The sequence below is a fragment of the Mastigoproctus giganteus genome, chromosome 4 (assembly GCF_048544385.1).
Source record: "Mastigoproctus giganteus isolate SK-2022 chromosome 4, ASM4854438v1, whole genome shotgun sequence".
NCBI classification, from domain to species: domain Eukaryota; kingdom Metazoa; phylum Arthropoda; class Arachnida; order Uropygi; family Thelyphonidae; genus Mastigoproctus; species Mastigoproctus giganteus.
In genome coordinates, this window is record NC_143578.1 from 103317429 (window position 1) to 103336478 (window position 19050).

At 36.5% G+C, this 19050-nt stretch overlaps 1 protein-coding gene across 2 annotated transcripts in view; it reads left to right on the forward strand.

Moving 5' to 3' along the window:
* Window positions 1–18709, forward strand: part of LOC150086959 (uncharacterized) — a 227765-nt gene extending 209056 nt beyond the window's left edge. For both annotated transcript variants that reach the window (XM_090372847.1, XM_090372848.1), the window contains one exon: window positions 18077–18709. In XM_090372847.1, coding sequence (XP_090228973.1) covers window positions 18077–18163 — 87 coding nt within the window. In that variant the 3' untranslated portion in view covers window positions 18164–18709. The remainder of the gene's footprint in view (window positions 1–18076) is intronic.
* Window positions 18710–19050: the final 341 nt, after the last annotated feature.

Consider the following 19050-nt stretch of genomic DNA (forward strand, 5'->3'; position numbering starts at 1 on the left):
GGAGTCCCTCAGGGCTCAGTGTTGGGTCCATTATTGTTTTCTGTATTTATAAATGATATTGATGATGGTATATCGGGCTTAATGTCCAAGTTTGCAGACGGTACAAAGGTTGGCAGGGTTGTCAAGGACACTACGCTACTGCAACAGGATCTGGAAAGGTTGAGCAGATGGGCTGAGAGGTGGCAAATGAAGTTTAACATTGACAAATGTAAAGTACTACACAAGGAGGTGATTATTCCATTGTATAAGGCGATGGTCAGGCCACACCTAGAGTACTGTATACAGGTCTGGAGGCCTCATTTCAAGAAGGATGTAGAGCTGCTGGAACGAGTACAGAGAAGGGCAACAAGATTAGTGAATGGAACAAAGGGGTGCTCTTACGAAGAAAGGCTTAAGTTTTGCAAATTACAGTGTCTGGAGACTAGGCACCAGCGAGGTGATCTGATAGAGGTGTATAAAGCCTTGAATGGTTTAAGCATGCTCAATGCTGATGGGATTCTTCCTCTAGCTCAGAAAAATCACCTGAGAGGGCATAAATTCAAATTGAGGAAAGACAGATGTAGGATAGACGTGCGGAAATCTGCCTTTAGCCAGCGGGTGGTTGGTTGGTGGAACAGACTTCCATCCCTTGTGGTGGAGGTTGATAGCCTAAATAAGTTTAAGGCTCAGCTGGACAGGTATTTTGAACGAACAGAGGGATGAAGTGGAAGTGGGTTTTTTTTTTTTTTTTTTTTTTTGGCTGATGCTGCATAAGCTTGCTTTCTTGCATCAAATGCCTCTACTAATGCTAATGCTAATGCGGTGGTGGAAAATCTGGTTATCATTATCTGGTGGAAAAGGTCTAACCAGAACCCGAATTTTAATTACTCAAGATGTGCAAAATTCTATTTGCTTATTAAATAGTCTTATCTGCCTTTGCTGTCGCTTGTATTTTCTCCATGCACTTTTTTAAGGATTCAGAATTTTCATAATTGCTGTTCACAGTACGTATATTGAAGTTCCATCTTGTAGGGGAAGGGCGGGGAATACGGCTGTCCATATGCTTGCCAAGAACAGAGAGATACTGTGGTGATCCCGATGAAAATATTGGTATCGACATGATGTTCAAAAAGAATATTCTTGAATCTCGGGTAGTACTTGCTGCAATTCTCATCATCAGATAGATTCAGTTGGTGTGCATAGCAATGAATAAAATGTGTATTATTGTACACTTCTTTTATTTTAGTTTAAACTCCCCCTTTCTTGCCTTTCATCATACTTGCTCTATCAAATGTCTGAGCAACCAGTTTTTGAGGATTATGTCTAACAGATCTACAGTTGGCAGACAAAAAAAACTGCATCACCTTAAAAAAAAGTAACATTTGTAGTGAAATGTATAAGATGTTTGATTACAGTCATTTTGTTTGCCGCAAAGTAAAGGCATTGCGTCAGAATGCTTCTATTGCATCAGACAGTAATTGCAAGGTACAGTCAGTCCTCGTATAACACGATAGTTGTGTTCCTAGAAAACCTCGTGCAATGCAAAATCGTGTAATATAAACAACAGGCCCTATGGAAAAAATAGGGTTAGGGGCTGACCACCCAAGATTGGACACACATTTTTAACCAAAATATTACCAAACACAATAAATAATCGTAATAAAACACTTACAGTTGAAAAATGTAAAATTAATAATTTAATCATTTAAATTTAGATTCTTACCTTAAAAGTAAATGAAGACAGCTTGAGGGAAAGGGGTTGAAGCAGCGTAATTATGGGGAAAGTGGCAGCAGGTTGTCATCATTATCGGAATTGGGAGGTGGAGGAGATGCCGATGAGGACTTTGGACGAAATGTGGTCTCGCCAGAACTAGAGGGCTGCGGCTCATTTTCTGTCTCTTTCTTGGGTGTTTTCATAAAAAAGACATCTAGTTTCTGTTGTTTCACAATCTTCCTCCTTTCACAAAGCAGCTGCTTATATGGCTCCAAAGCAGATCGAATTGTATGAAGTGCTCTTCTGCTTCTTTCTGCATTATAATCGTTATCTTCTAGCCATTGCATACTTTTCTCAAATGAATTTAAAACTTAAGATAACTCTAAAGTAGAAAGCGGTTTTATGGTGGCGTTCAGGCATTCAACTTCGTCTTTCTCATCTTCCACCTGCCCTCCAGCAACAAGTTGTTGCAGTTCTTCAGTTGAAAGTTCTTCTTCGTGAGACTGAAGCAACTCTTCTAAATCATCTTCCTCCAATTCCTCAAAGCCAACCTGCTTTGCGAGGGCAACACAATGTGCTTTTAATTTAGGAAGCTCATTTACAGGATCAAAGCCTTTAAAATCATGAATAAAATCTGGTAAAAGAGGCCGCCAAACACCATGTAAGCATTCTTTTGTCACTTCGTTCCAGGCCTCCACAATTATGTAAATTGCATTCTTAATGTTGAATCGCTTCCAGAAGTCTTTAACTGTTGGTGCATTTTCGCTCTCTGTTTCTGCTATCAGCATCTTAAATGTCCGTCTTGTGTAATAGTGCTTAAAAACAGCAATTACTCCTTGGTCAAGTGGCTGGATAAGAGATGTTGTGTTAGGTGGTAAAAACAGGATTTTGCTGTTTGGTGACAGTTCAGCAAGGGTTGGAGGGTGACTTGGTGCATTGTCCAAAATAATTAAAATCTTAAAATCCAAATTTTTCTTTTTGCAGTAGCTTCGAAACACATCCTCAAACACATGTAGTAGAAGTTCAGTGAAGATCTGCCCTGTCATCCACCCTCTTCTGCTGTTCCTAAAGTAAACACCCAGGGTAGTCCTTGTGATCCCTTTTAACGCTCGTGGATTGGCTGCATGATAAACTATAACAGGCTTCAGTTTCAAGTCGCCACTTGCATTTGCTCCTAACATGAGGGTAAACCTATCCTTAGCAGCCTTGTAGCCTGGAGCTCGTGCTTCCTCTCTTGAGATATATGTTCGTGATGGCATTTTTTTCCAATACAGTCCGGTTTCATCAAAGTTGAAAATTTGGTCCAGTGTATAGCCGTCTTCCTCAATTAGTTTTTTCAGTATCGGCGGAAATGCCTTTGCTGCTGCTTCATCTGCACTCGCAGCTTCACCTGATAATTTCACATTATGGAAAGCGTGATGTTTCCTGAAATTGTTGAACCAGCCACTACTGGCAGTAAAGGGAGGCACTTCTTGAGGGTTTTCATCTTTATTTCTCAGGTCTTCAAATATTGCCAATGCCTTTGCTTTTATCGTAAGCAAACTTGTTCCTGATCTCTTCTTTGTTTGACCTTCTATCCAAACAGATAAAAGACGTTCCATCTCTTCCAGTTCTTTGTGTCTTGATCTAACTGATTTTGTTACACTTTGTGTTGTTCCTGCTATGAAAGTTGCTTTTATTTTTTCTGCATTCTTTGTAATTGTTTTCAGCGTTCCCTCATTTAGGCCTGTAGCACGCACAATATCGCATGTTCTTTCATTCCGGTCAAAGCGTTTCAGAATTTCATATTTTTCTTCTATCGATATTGCTTTTCTTTTTCTCTCTGAAGTATTTTCACCAGAACGCTTCCTTTTCACACTTTTCAAGTATTTTACTCATTTTTTTGAGAATAGAGCACAATTATAAACTGAACAAAAATGAGGAGGCAAGCTTGATATACATAAACACACAGCGAACAAGTAGCAACTGAATAAACAATGCAACGTCCATGTACAAACTGAATAAACAATGCAGTAAACGCAAAAACACACTATTCTCACATATTACATGCTTATGTTTTACTAAAGCACATTTCTGGAGGTCACTACCATAAAACAATAAAAACAATTTGCAGTTTCCGGTTTTATTGGTGGTTCCTGCTAGTGGAATCTGTTATAAACAGGTAGTAAAAGTCGATCTAATTACATTTGTGATAATACCGATACAGTAGCTGAAATTCTGTTGATTTTTACGTTATTATGTTAAATGTGTTTCCCCTTCCACGAAATCATAAAAACAAAATTTCAGAATCTTCTCTTCATTCCTACTGTGTTGTGTTGTGTTGTGTTCAGTTGTGGTGATTCCGCCGCGTTCGACTACCATTTCTTGTAAACACAAAGGCGAATCGTGCATAAGCGAATTCGGTTCATGTTATATAAGATATTGTTCCCCTATTTATAAATCGTGTATGATCGAATTCGTGTAATGCAAACACGTGTTATACGAGGACAGACTGTATTGCATCAGCCATTTCTATAAATACGCCATTGGAAGGATATACATGCTCTTTAGTATCCTGTTTTGCAGAGGTGTAAGCATGGCTGCATATGTTCAGTTGACACCAAGGAAAAAAGTGTAGCTGTTGCTCTGTCCCAGGAAGGGCTTTCTATGCGTGCTATCGCTGATAAAATAGGCTGTCAACAGTATTCCAGGTGCTGAAATTAAAGTGTTAATGGATCAGGCTGTAAAAGTGACTACGCCTTCCCAAGATTGATATTTGAAACAGCTATGCCTTTGTAATCGCCATGCTAGTGCTCCTGATCTAAAACTGGACTGAGATGGCCTCTGGTGTTGAAACAAGTGCATGAACTATCCAAAGACGGCTTTTTGAATGCGGTCTGCATGCCTATCGGCCCAAGAAGAAGCGAATTGCTTAGGCTAAAACGCATGTTTCATGGACAAAAGAGCAAAGGGACACCATCATCTTTTCTGACCTGTGTAGCTCATATGGGAAACGATATGTCAGAAGACGAAAATCGGAGGCATACCATCCTGACTGCATAACAATGACTGTAAAGTTCCCCACTGGTCAGATGGTCTGGGGATGTATAACAAGCAAAGGGGTGGGGCAAATTAACTTTATTAACAGAAGGGTGAATTCAGAAACCTACACTTGCTGTCTTGGAGGAGTGTCTGAAACCCTTTATTAGGGATTACCACACAGATGTCCAAAACTGCATTTTTCAACAGGATTCCGCACCTTGCCACACATCAAAATTGGTAAGTTTTATGCTATTTAGATTTAATGACGAGTTTGCCTTCTAGTCTCACAAGGCTTAAAACATACTTACACCAATGTTTTCCCTTGTTTTTCTCCCTTAAGGTGCAGTCATACCTTAGAAATGTTGGTATTATAGTGTTGGACTGGCCCAGCAACAGTCAGATTTGAACCCTATTGAAAATTGCTGGTACATAATGCCATCTAAAATTGTTCAGAAGAAGCCAACAAGTAAGATTCAGCGGCAGGAGCACATTGTAAGGGCGTGATAGCACATAATTGGACAACTGTATATCCAGAAGTTCATTAACTCTCTGCCAGATAGTTGCAAGGCTGTGATTGCAGCTTGAGGAGGAACAACAAAATATTGATGCCTTATTTTGCTGATTTACAGTACATAATACTATTACGTTAACTTGTCATTTCAGTTTGTACACGTAAATGCAATAAAATGTGTGTTTCGTTGTCATGATTGTCTATATTTCCATTAATTACGCATTTTACCCTTTGGAAAGATATTTATGGCAATTAGGTATATCACTGGCAATTAGGTATACCAACTCTCATGTTTTCCAGTTTTTAATTTTATTTATGTTTGTAAAGCCACTTTTTGTCCATGTTAAGTCACCTCCGAACAGTAAACATGGAAAACAAAACAATGCATTTATAACTTCACAACCATAAAAGCCAACTTTTTCTTTGGTACCATTCATATTAAAACTGTGAATATATTTATTACTACTTATTACTGGCTGAGATATTTGAATCTCTGGTGTGGGACAGCCTTCTTTTTTAATCACATTTTTTCCTTGGAAACGTAATTGTGAAAAACTAAGTTGCCGAAGTTTATTCACTGTCACGTGACTTACTCCATGGGGAAGCATGGAGGCCATGATCAAATAAAATTTCACAAAACCATCTCTCATAGAAATAATGTGTTACTTACACTTCTCATAACATACCTTCAACTTAGCATGTTCAAGCTAAATTAGCAATTAAGCTGTAATCACATAATTATTGTTGAATGTTCAGTATTGACTTAACACCGATATAATTTACTTAATGGGAATTCAGGCGAATCCTGCGAATGACAAAAAGACACTGACATTGTGGCGATACACCTTTCACCATCAAATCGACATGCACTGCTCACTCTGCAGTTCCTTTAACTCAATTTTAAATGTGTATTGGCAAGTTGCCAATGGCAACCTAATGACCAGGCATTGACTCAACCACTGGGAGCAAAATGTGGAACTGTTTAGCACACAGATCTGCCTACGGTTAAACTTTAAAGTAGAATAATTTTGTGTTTTTATTCGTTCATTATTGAAATGATTATTGGAAATAGTTGTTTTCCATGAACCAAAGGCTATAGTTGGGTCTGGGTGTTTAATACTTCTATAAGGGTATTGTTAAACCACACTTGGAATACTGCGTGTAGGTATGGAGACCGCACCTAAAGAAAGACATTGTGCTTGATGAAAGGGTCCAGAGATGGGTGAGATCAGCAAAAGGGCGTCCATATGAGGAAAGACTGATTATGTGGGTTGCAGAGCTTGGAAACTGGGCATCTTAGAGGAGACTTGATTGAGGTGTTTAAGGCTCTGAGAGGCATAAGCAAAATGAATGAAGACGAAATTTTCATGGTTATAAATGATTCTAGAACTAGGGGCCATAATTTCAAGTTACGGGGTGGGGGGGAGATGTTTAGACTTGGATTGCAGAAAGTTTTATTTTAACCAGCGAGTTATAAATTACTGGCATAAGTTGCCTACATGGGTGGAAGAGGTTGACAGTTTGGAGAAATTCAAAGGTCAGCTGGATAATTACTTGAGGAGGGAAATGCTTAGGTTGTCCATCTCCTTTTCTCTTAATTAATTATTTTTTTTTTGCTGGTGCAGCATAAACCATAGGCTCCCTTGCACCATGTGGCCATTGCTAATACTAATACAATTATTTTTTTATTATTTTTTAAAATTTATATTTTTATTATTATTTATTTTTTGATTATTTGAAATAGAGGATGAGTATACTATATGCGGAACCTGTTAATAAAAATATTCATCGTGTTGCATTGTTCTTCAAAAAATTTCATATAACTCCATTGACTGTATATTTAGATTTAAAAAGCTTGAGGTGCAGCAGTTCCACAGTGCCTACCAACGAGCTGCCCCTGCACATTTCAGAGCTAAAGACGACTGCATATCAACAAGTTCTAACTCAACAGCTGATTTTGATTGAAAATTTGTTCCAAGTTACTGATTTCAAAATTTCTGAAATTTATCACTAATTCAAATTTTGGGAAGTGCTCTTTCAAGTATTCCAGTCTTTCTTGCAATTCGTTACTAAGGTCTTTGATTACATTTATTACAAATGATGGGCACTTCCCAGTTTCCTCCAGACATTTTTTAAGCAAATTTCCTTTTAATACTTGATTCTGAAACACTTAAAGTTTTTTCTCAAATGCAATCATCTCCTCATATAAAACTATCACAAATTTATCTTTTCCCTGTAGCCTCAAATTCAACTCATTTAAATGACTGAAGATGTCAACTATGAATGAAAGTGTAATCTTGAAATCTTCAGTAAAAAGGTTTTCTTTATTTCTTTCTATTAGAAATAAAGAAAACCTTTTACTTCTTCAAACAATGATGACTTCAAGCAAGACATCTTATAATTCTTTCATTCATGAACACAAGGCCTGAATATGAATCAAATAATGATAATGCACAAAATTAGGTATCCTTTCATCTCTATTAAGGTAAGCAATAAGGCCTTTGGAATGCGTACTATTGGTAACAATTGATACAAGTTTACTCAGATCAATTTTGTACACTGTGAGGAATTTCATAAGTGCGTCATATACATATTTTCCAGTTGTATGACCAGTAAGCGGCAAAATAGCCAAAAAATCTTCTTCATAGCTGCCATCATGTTGAATCAAATGAATAAAGCACATGAATTGTGAGCTGCCCGAAACAGTTGACTCATCGTGCCAGTGAAAAAAAATATACACATCTTTCGATTATACCCAATATACTCATCCAGATGTAATATTCAATATACTCATAGGAATATTTTTGGTGGAGCTGATCAAGTAGCTTTGTTTTTCTGGTTAGACACTAGCAAGCACTTCTAATGATGATACTACACAATTTTTTATTATTTCATCACTAGTGTAAGGCAATGAATTCTTTGCAATTATATTTAATAAAATAAAATAAATTAAACTTCATTTGCTAACACTTTATTACTATTAGCTTGACTAAGCTCAATAGCAAAGCTTAATTATATGGTACTCATCTTAGATGATCTGCAGTGGTTACTTGAGGAGGGTTGAAAGAATAATTTAGAGTTTACATGGGTTAATCAGTAAGGATATGGGATTTAAATTAATTAAAAATTAAAACGGAATTAAAATATACGCAAGTAGAAGTGCACGACTCGTTCCTTGTGCATATTTTCTACTTCCTTGCACATATTTTAATTCCGTTTTAATTTTTAAATAATTTAATCCCGTATCCTTACTGATTAACCCATGAAAACTCTAAATTATTTAAACCCCAAAATTATTCTTTCAACCCTACTCAAGTAACCACTGCAGATCATCTAAGGTGAGTAACATATAATTAAATACCGCTGTGATTGAACTTAGTCCAATCACAGCGGTATTTAAGATATAACTAATATAATTATTAGCTTGACCTAAATTTAAAATATTTTTCTGTCTTTCAAGTTCCTCTTTTTCTTCTTGAAGTTTAGCTTTTCTAATATCACTAAATTTTGGAAAAGCTTCATGAGAATTTCTATGGCATGTTTGGTAATGTTTTTCACATGGTTTGCTTCTTCTATTACCAGAAGCCAAAATTTATTCTATTATCAGAGCCAAAAGGAATAAATTCCTTTTGGCTCTGACATTGAATAATGTGGTTTAACTCATTTTGAGATGAGGAGACTGGTGGCAGTGCGATATTGTCAGGAAATCCCTCAAGCCTTGTTTTGTGCTTTCCTTTCTACATACATTCCATATTCCACTATTGTTTGGTGAATACTGGGAAGATATGGAATTACACTGATTTGTTAGAAATTAGTTTTGTGAAAACAAAAGCAGTTTATGGTAGCTACAACGTCAAGTGCACTCTGAAAAACGAGTTGTTAAAAGAATAAAAGGTTTTTCTAAGTTGCTTACATGTGCTCCCTCGCTCTCCACAGGAATAATGTCAGTTGCAATTGTTACCCCAGTTCAAAGAGTCTTTTGTTATCATATACAGCAATCTATTTTTTTGTGCCATTTTATCTCAGCTGATGTCTTTTTCAAAACTTGTATCTTTAAATTAATTTAAAATTTGAAATTTTTTTATATTAAATCTTATCTAGCAGTGTTATGGTGACAAAAGGTAGATGGACAGAATTAGGTTTGGAATTTTTTTTTTTTTTTTTATATGAAAAACCCCAAACAAGAGAGGTATTACAATCTATAGTACTTAGTACCGTGCTTGGGTTGGAGGTTGAGAAGATGAAAGACAATATTTGTTGACATCAGACTTGAACTTCTGTAGACTGTAATTTTCTGGAAATACGTATGAAGTAAGGTTGTTCCAGAAAATCGCAGTTGAATGAATAAACGAGGCAGATGAAAAGTTAGTTCTGTGAGTTTGAAGTTGAACAGTAAATGGATGTTGGCTGGTGACGGCACATGTTCGGACTGTTTTGAAAGAGAGAGAGCGGGAATTACAGAAGCCAATTCAGAAGAACAGTGCCCATGGAAGTATCTGTAGAAAAGGCATGCAGCAGAAACAACAGTACGATTATGAGACAGTGAGTGGTGAGACTGTTAGAGAGGAGTCATTAATTAACCTAACTGCCCTCTTCTGAATGGAATCTAGAAACCTGAGAGAGGTTTTGGGGACACCGCCCCAGATGTGGAAACAATATTCCACGGTAGGGCAGATTTGCGATTTGTACAGAGTGAATAGCTGTTTGGAAGAAAAGTAATGCCGAGAACGAAAGAGAAAACCAAGTTTTTTAGATGCAGAGAAAGCAATATTTGTAATGTGCTTGTGTCAAGAGAGATTAAGGATTAAGAGATTAAGTCAGGGTAATCCCCAAAAGAAATATATAATTTTGCCTAGAAATCAGAGTGTCACCAAAGATAAGCTTAGGAGCAGAAGCATCTTTTTTGCGAGATATAAGACAAGACTGGGTTTTAGAAGGATTGAAATCAACTAAATTGTCTTTGCCCCACTGGAGGTCGGAATTTAAGGAATTGGTAGTGGATATTCGAGAAGTTGATTGAGCAGGGCAAGATTTCTCAAAATGAACAGTGGAAGGCAATGTGCTATTATCGGCAAAACTATGGAAGAAGGTCATTAATATACAAGAGGAAAAGAGTGGGGGAAAGAACTGAACCTTGGAGGACACACCATTAGTGGAGAAGTTAGAAGACAGAGAGTGACCAGAGAGAAAACTGGATAACCAATTACGAAAAACAGTTGGAAAACCATAAGATGGAAGTTTGTTTAGAAGACCTTTATGCCAAACATGACCAAAAACCTTTGAGATGTCAAGAGCAACTGCTTGTGTTTCACCAAACTTTTCCATTGAATTTTTCCATAAATGAGTAACATAAGCCAGAATATCACCAGTGGATCGACACCTGACGGATATCCATACTGGCGATCGTTGATCAGACGGAAGGTTTCTAGGTAGTTTAAGAGTTGGCGGTTAATTGATTTCTCCATTACTTTAGAAAGAGTAGAAGTAATTGCAATGGGACGATAATTGAATGGGTGGGATCTGACACTCTCTTTAGAAACTGGCTGGATATGAGCAAATTTCAAAGCAGAAGGAAAAACACCTTTGGAATAAGAAAGTGAAAAAAGGCGGGTAAGAACAGGAGTAAGTTCAGGAGCACAGATTTTGAGAACAAGTGGAGAAATACCATCAGGACCTAGAGCTTTCTTAGCATCAAGAATCGTCAAAATCCTTCTGACATCCTTTTGACAGAAGACCACAGCAGGCATTGAATGGAGCGCATTGGGAATGGTGGGAGGTGTTTTACTTAGATCATTAATACATGAGTTGGAAGAAAAATGGGATGCTATCAGATCAGCTTTATCCATGGCTGAAGTGACAACAGAACCATCTGGTTTTGACAGAGGTGGGCAAAAGTTAAGGCCAATAGCTTTGGCAAGAGACCAGAATGCTCGGCTACCATTAGGGCAAGAAGCAAGTTTTCTACTCTTAGTCTCTTCAAACTCTAGTTTGGACTGATTAATAACTGCTTTATAATTGTTGCGAGCATTGATGTAGGCAGAAAATGAAACAGAAGAATTGGGAACAAGCCAATTACAATATGCAATGTTCTTCTCTTGAGCAGCCTTAGCACATTTATTGGAAAACCAAGGTTTAGATAAAGGACGAGATTTTAAAGTTGAGTGTGGAATAAAGGATTCCATTCCTACAAGAATAATTTCACTGACACGATCTGAGCAAATGTTGACATAAGAAGTTTTGAAACAGTAATCCGACCAAGGAAAAGAAATCTCGCAGGTAATCGCATTTTGCATTCTTGCATTTTGCATTGTAATGCTAAACAATACGAGGTTGGGAATAGCCATGAGATAATGGCTCCATTGAAGAAGAGACAATCACCATGTTGTGATCTGAGTTGCCTAATGAACCATTCACTTCGACCGTGTACTTAGAATTGTTGTTTGTGAGAAAAAGATGAAGTGTGTTGGCTGTATGATTAGGATTGTCCGATATCCTTGTAGGTAATATGAACAATCTGTGCAAGGTCTTTAGTAATTGCAAAAGCCTCAGCATCTCGACCAGCTTGGTCGGTGTGACTAGAAAACGGAAGCCAGCTGGAGTTGTGAACATTAAAATCACCAAGGAAAATTACCTCACTGTTAGGAAAGTTGGACTGGAGAAAGTCAAGTTGCAAAGAGAGGAAGTCAAAGAGCTCCAAGTGATTAGTGGAGTTGGGAGAGCAGTAGAGACAACAGATGAATTTGACACAATGGGGTAGGCAGATTTTAAGCCAGAGAAGATCGAAAAGAGGAGATTCCAAATTACCAAGTCTGTTTGTTTGTTGTTTGGTTTTTAGGAGCATTAGCAACTAAGGCCATATTGCTCCAGGATATGTGGTGGTCATTCCCTGACCTTTCTGCATCCTCCGTATTTGGTTTTGACGGGCTCGAACCCCGGTCTAATCAAGAAGTGTGTACTACCCACTGCTGTTCCTTCCCGCCTGACTATGGAGGTGCCTATTACCAAGTCTCTGACAGGGAATATCGGAATGGACATATGAACAAGTACCACCTTTGAGGCGAAAGGAATCATACAGTGAATAATTTGGGCAACTGAGATGAGCAGTAGTTGAATCAACTGATAACTGAGATTCTGTCAGAAAAAGTACATGGGTTTTGGCAGACTGCAAGTGAAAATGGATGTCATTGAAGTTAGAATTGAGACCATGTATATTTGTGAAATGAAGTGTTTGGGAGATTTAGATCTTTTTGCAGATAAGCTTACTCTATTAGTTTGACAATTCATGGTGTATTGAATAGTAAGAAAAAGTTGGGGGGACATGCTTTATGAAGTAATGAAATTTTTGGATATGGCGTACACATGGTAAGAATATATGCAGATCCTTGACATAACATGGCTTCGACATTGCCCCCACATACAAACTACTCGGACTCCCTCCAGTCACTATCTGGCAGAGTAGAGGTAGCAAGATTATACACTAGCTGATCTGGAAGCCTCCTAAAGAGTTACCAATAGGTTCGGTCTGGTGTACTAACTAGTGGGTGGCCTGCGAATACTGTTTTAGAGCTGTACCCTCGCAATGTAAGGAAGATTGGATCTCACCATGATGTTCATCATAACCTCGAAAGTCATCAGTCATACTGTATAATGGAAGAGGTGGGGAAGGGTTGGACCCCTTCCCCACCTCTTAGAATTAAACTAAAAATTATACAAGAGGCTGATAAGATGGAAAAAAGCAAAACAGGCATTGCAAAGGAATACAACATCCCTTTACCTTCTTTATCTACAATACTGAAAAACTGAAAAAGACCCGAAGTGTGTGACACTGAAGCAGTGATGAAAAACAGGAAACGAATTCGTGGTGCAAAACATAAGGAGCTTGAAACAAAACTTTGAGTGATACCAACAAATGCATGCATCTAATTTGCCAATATCAGGTCTGATTTTGCAAGAATAGACAAATTATCTAGCTCGGCGATATGGGATTAGCAACTTCAAATGCAGCAGTGGCTGGCTCCAAAGATTTAAAGACAGGAATAACTTGGTTTTGAGAAATGTTTGCAGTGAGTCTGGATTAGTTGACAAAGAAAAGGCTACAGCCTGGTTGTGTTCTGTACGGTTCATCCTTGAAAAAGTATGAGGCAAAGGATATTTTTAATCTTGACGAGACAGGTTTATTTTATAATTTGCTGTTTGAGGAGAGTCTTGTCATGGTGGAAAATTAAGTAAACAAAGACTCACTGTTCTGTTTTGCTGCAATTCAGATGGCAGTACAAAACTACACCCACTTGTGATTGGTATGTTTTCCAAGCCAAAGTGTTTTAAAGCAGTTAACGAGCTTCTCTGTGATTATGAGGCCAATAGAAGCACTTGGCTTACGGTCAAAATTTTTCGGTCTTGGTTAATAAAATTGGACAGAAGAATGGCTGCAGAAAAAAGGAACATTTTGATGATTCTAGATCGTTATACAGCACATTCTGCCGAGACACTTAAGTTGACAAATATACGGCTGTTGTTTTTACCCCCAATACTACCAGTTTAATGCAACCACTGGATCAAGGCATTATTTATGACCTCAAGATAGCATATATAGCCTGCTTGATAAGGTACTTGATCCGCAACGTAGAAGGAGGGAACAATTTGCAGCCAAATTGGAGTGTCTTGAATGTTATCCGTAATCTTGTTATTGCTTGGGAAAGTGTAATAATCAACTGCTTCAGAAAGAGTGGCTTTGGAGAGAACATCATCAAAAAACATGGTTCAGCAGACGAACGTGATAGCAACAGTAAGGAATGGAGGAATTTGAAGGAGCATATGGATTTTGTTGGAAAATTTAAAGCATTTGTGATGAAGTTGCTACCACTGCAACAGCAGAAGAGCTGCTGGGTACCAAACAAAACGATGATGTTTTTGTTACCAGTGAGTTTGTTTGTTATATTTGGTTTTTAGGAGCATTAGCAACTAAGGCCATATTGCTCCGGGATATGCGGTGGTCATTCCCTGACCTTTCCGCATCCTCTGTATTTGATGGTGACGGGCTCGAACCCTGGTCTAATCAAGAAGCATGTGCTATGCACTGCTGCTCCTGCCCACCTGGCTACGGAGGCACCTACCAGTGACAGTGAAGAAGCGCACACACTGCCATATAAAAAAGATGCCCAGAATGCATTGAACGTAATAGAGAATGTGTTGGCTTGCAGTAATGTTGATAAAGAATTAACTATTGCATTTAATAAACGTCTGTGCTGTAGTTAAAAATGCATAAAGAACAAAAACTGTGGGAACAACATTGGATTCTTTCTTTAAATTAGATTAATTTATTAAAAAGTTAATGGTTTGTATGTCTCCTTTTATATTAAGATTGTGATACTAAAATACTGCATATATCAAATATATACTGTACAATATTTTCATTTCCGTTAATATTACTTTTCTCTTAGTTTATCTTACAAATAAAATCTTTAAAAAATGTAACTCCTATTACTGTATTGTTAGACAAGGCTTTTGTTTTTATTTTTTTAATTTATTTTTGATATTATTATTTATCATTATTCTTACATATACAGTATGTACCAAAAAAAAAAATATCAGTAAAATTTTGACACTATGGGGGGATCTCGTTACTACAAACCTCATTATTACAAAAAGTGAAAATTTAGGTCCCTTGAACTTTGTATTAATGAGATTCCACTATATATCCTTAGTAAAGGGGACGACAAAAAATCTTTATGCCTGGGACGCGAAAATACCTTGGTCTGGCACTGAAAGAATCGTTTGTATGCAAGTCCATAAGAGTAGAGAGATTCTTCGTCTTTCTTTGTTTCCAATACGAAAAGGTCGATTCACATAGATACGTGGAACCTAAACAGAAATTTAAAAGTGCACTGCATTTTTTTTATATTTGGTTACTTTTCTCAGCAAACATATTTCCAAAAGTCTTTTTCTGATGATCTGGCTTTTAGGAAGATATGTTTCGCAATGTAATAATTTCATTTTCAAGTAATATTTTCTCCATTCTCAGCGATTTTTTTCTGCAATTTATTTTGTATCTGAGTTGACATTAAATGGATAAGAAATATATGTAACAATGTCTTGAATTGTTTTAAAATCACTGATTCTGGTTTCAAAATCATCCACAACTTTCAATTTCAGAAACATATTTCTCACTATTAAATTCAAAAATAGGATATTTTTGAAAAAGATCGACTTTTTTTTTCTTTGAAAGCTTTAGCCATTGCCAAAAATTGATATTTATATGCAGAAACACTACTAATCATATCACCAACATTTTTATTTTTTCCTTGTAATTCCAAATTCAGATCATTTAATTTACTGGTAAAATCTGCCAAAAAAGCCAGATCACACAACTGTATCTTGTAGCTGCTGATAATCATCTCCCCTTTGATCAACAAATTTTTTAATTTCATTTAGCAAATTTTGAAATCTTTGTAGAAACGTACTCCGACCCAGCCTCCTCACATCTGTGTGTAATATCAGATCTGGTTCATTTTCATCAAGTTGCATTTTGAAAATTCTCCTTTGAAGAGATTGTCCTCTGATGGAATTCATGATTTTGAAAGCTGTGTCCATAACACTTATAGTATTTAATCTTTTGCTAGCTAACACTTGTTGGTGGATGATACCGTGGTAACTCAAAAAATCTGGGAATTCATTCTTTTGGCACAATGTGATGAACCAGTTAAGATGCTCCATCATTGCTTTAGGTCTATTTGTTGTTATTGATACGAGCTTAAATAGCGGCAATTTAATTTTTTCAATAAAACTTTTGAATGCGTTAAATATATCAAGACCTCCAATTCTGTCTTTTAATGAAACCATACCCAGCAGTTCTTCTCTAGTGGCAGAATTATCGAAAATCATACGAATAACAACTAGCAATTGAGCTATATCACTGTCTGTAAATTCATCCAGTTGTAAAGAAAAGGACACACGATTAGCAATATGAGCATGCAATTATTCACTCGCATTTTTATTCATTTTTTCTATGTGTCACATTACAGTATTTCGAGATAATTGTAGATCTTTAAGAGCACTTTTAATTTCATTTTTGTTCTTAAAATTTTCAAAAAGAATCTTATTTCTAAAAATCCATCATTGATGAATTGACTGTCGGAAAATGGGCTGCATGTTTTTTGCAAGATGACTCACTTTAAACGATACTACAGTTACTGCTTTCGATTGTAAATTCTTTAGATTGTCATGAAAAAATTTTATTGTGTGAATAACTGGATTTAAGTTCTTTTAATTTATTTTTCCTAAGGTCACTATTAGGCAGAAAATCCAATTGGTATTTACCATGGGGTGCAAAGTGCCTTTCTAAATTTCCTTTTTTGGGTATAGAAAATCAAACATTTTTCTTTTATATAGAATACAAAAAAAATATTCTAGTTCCCACTCTTGATGAAAATTATACGTTTTACTCTTTTTCATAGTATTCATTTTAAATCAAAGAGTATTAAATTAATGTTTAAGTCCAGTTATTAATATTAATTAAGCTAAATAATAATTCGACACATACACAACGTAACTATGTGAATTTTCACTAGACAAGCCTTTCACTAAGCTGCGCGGTGACAAGAGGTCACGTGGTTCAACTGATTTGTACTATGAGTGTGCAGTGGAGCGCATAATAATAAGAATATTTAGATTTTGACTAATCTATTTTTTATATATATATTTAAAATTCATTGTGACTGACCGAAATTAAAGCCGCGATCGATTGGTAGTTTGCAATCGACTTGTTGACCACCCCTGGTATAGATCTTGATATTTCTTGTGTTCTGGGCCTCTTTGCTTTGGTGTTAATGTAGAGTGTCACTGTTTCCTAGGAACCATGTTGGGATCCCAGAAAAAGAGTTTAGATTATCAGAAGTCATAGTTCTTATATTATTTATTTTTTTCAGTGCCAATTTCCCCACTCAAAGAGATATCCAATACTTGGCAAGCAATAAATGTGGTTGAAATTGGATTTCAGGAGTACCCGAGCACCATACCAACATCTCTGCCAGCCTGAATTCTGTTTCTTGAATCATGAGAGTAGGTATATGGTTTCAGCAGTCAACTTTTACAGGCAAACCCACTAGCTGATTGATCCTGAGCTGTACATCCCAGATTCACTTGTTTTGTTGAAGTAGGCCCTCTCACTCACCAGATTCCCCTTTCTGATTTTCTATGGGTTATAGCACATGACACACACTAGATTTAAGCTGAGTTGAAGGGCCAAAGCAGGGATTGGAGTGGTGTATTAAAGCTGGGCCCCCTCAACCACCAGGCTACACCCTAAGTTTTGACCTGTGGCAAGTCCAGTTTCCCTACTAGATATTTCATTATTTCATATTCCACTGACACTGCTGGGTCACACTAATAACCTCTTGGCACCCAGGGTCAAAAGGATGAGAACACATCAAGAACATCAGTTTCAAAACTGAATCTTGACTTATCTATAAAGAGAACAATCTCTCGTATTTCTTGATTATAGAGACTGCACAATATCAGATTGACTCTCCTGTGGGAGGACACACACTATGAAGTCCCCTCTCTTGAAACTGTTATTCCAATGGCATCTTACTTTTAGTACTAGTTAGCAATCATCTTGGCCAACCTTGAAATTACTTTGAATGTTCTGAACTTTTATGATTCATTCTAGAGAAATGTGTCATGAAGGTCCATCCAATTATGTTTAAGAAATAAAGGTGTGTTGTAAAATAAATTTTTAGTGTTATAATAATATCATTTCATATACATTTAAACAGGTAATGAATTTGAAGTACATAAGGCAGTTATCATAAATACTAAACATATAACATGAGTACATTTTAATTTTATTGCAGGTCAGACTAGAGCGAAGTCCACGTCGTCGCAGCACTTTAATTGCACAATGGGAACAAATAATCCAAAGTGCAGAAGGAAGATCATAATCAGCTGAAGTCCTCAAATGGCATCAGTACTGACATACAGTATATTCATTCCTGTTCAGGGTATCTCACAATTCACCTGAGAATTTAATCAAGCTATTTTGTTTACTTAGGACATTCACGCAAAGCAGTTTCAGAGTAATACTTTTTTTTTATCTTAACTGTGAAGCATTTATTTAAGATGTTAAAGTAACTCCTTGAATCCTTCACACATGCATTCATAAGGAATTTAAATGATAGTCAAAAGAAAAAGAAAGAAAATACCACCCAGTCAGGGATATTACTGAAGTTGTAATCAATAGAGTAAACCTTTTCGTAATTGAAGGGTTATTCTGTGTGCAGATACTGTATGTCTTAATATTTAGTCTTACAAGTTTTGGGGTGCAAAATTAAGTCTTTGTATACATCCTGTATATAAGTGTAACACAACAGAGTTTCTTTTCTTTATAATGTTTCCAAATGAGTTTGGTGTGTGTGTGTGTGTATATATATCTCACTCAATGTACTCACACTACTAATTGCAACCTAAATACTTTATCCCGTGAATCCTTTAACAGTGTGGATCTGAAGTATTTAATATAAAACTGTGTATAATTTCTTATATATGTAAATGCAATATTGTACATTTCAGTGAACAATATGATGATGTGTAGAGTTGTTGAAATTAAACAGAATTTTATTTTTAACTAAGTATTCCAGTACACTCAATTAATAAAATATTTATACACACAAGCTTTATGAAAACAAATCTCATTTTCAATAGAAATAAACTAAAAAGCTTTAGTGATGAATGTTGTCTGAAACTTCAACAACAGACTTCTGTTAGCATTTCCACTACATATACAGTGGCGGACAAAAACATTGCATCACCTTAAAAAAAGTAACATTTG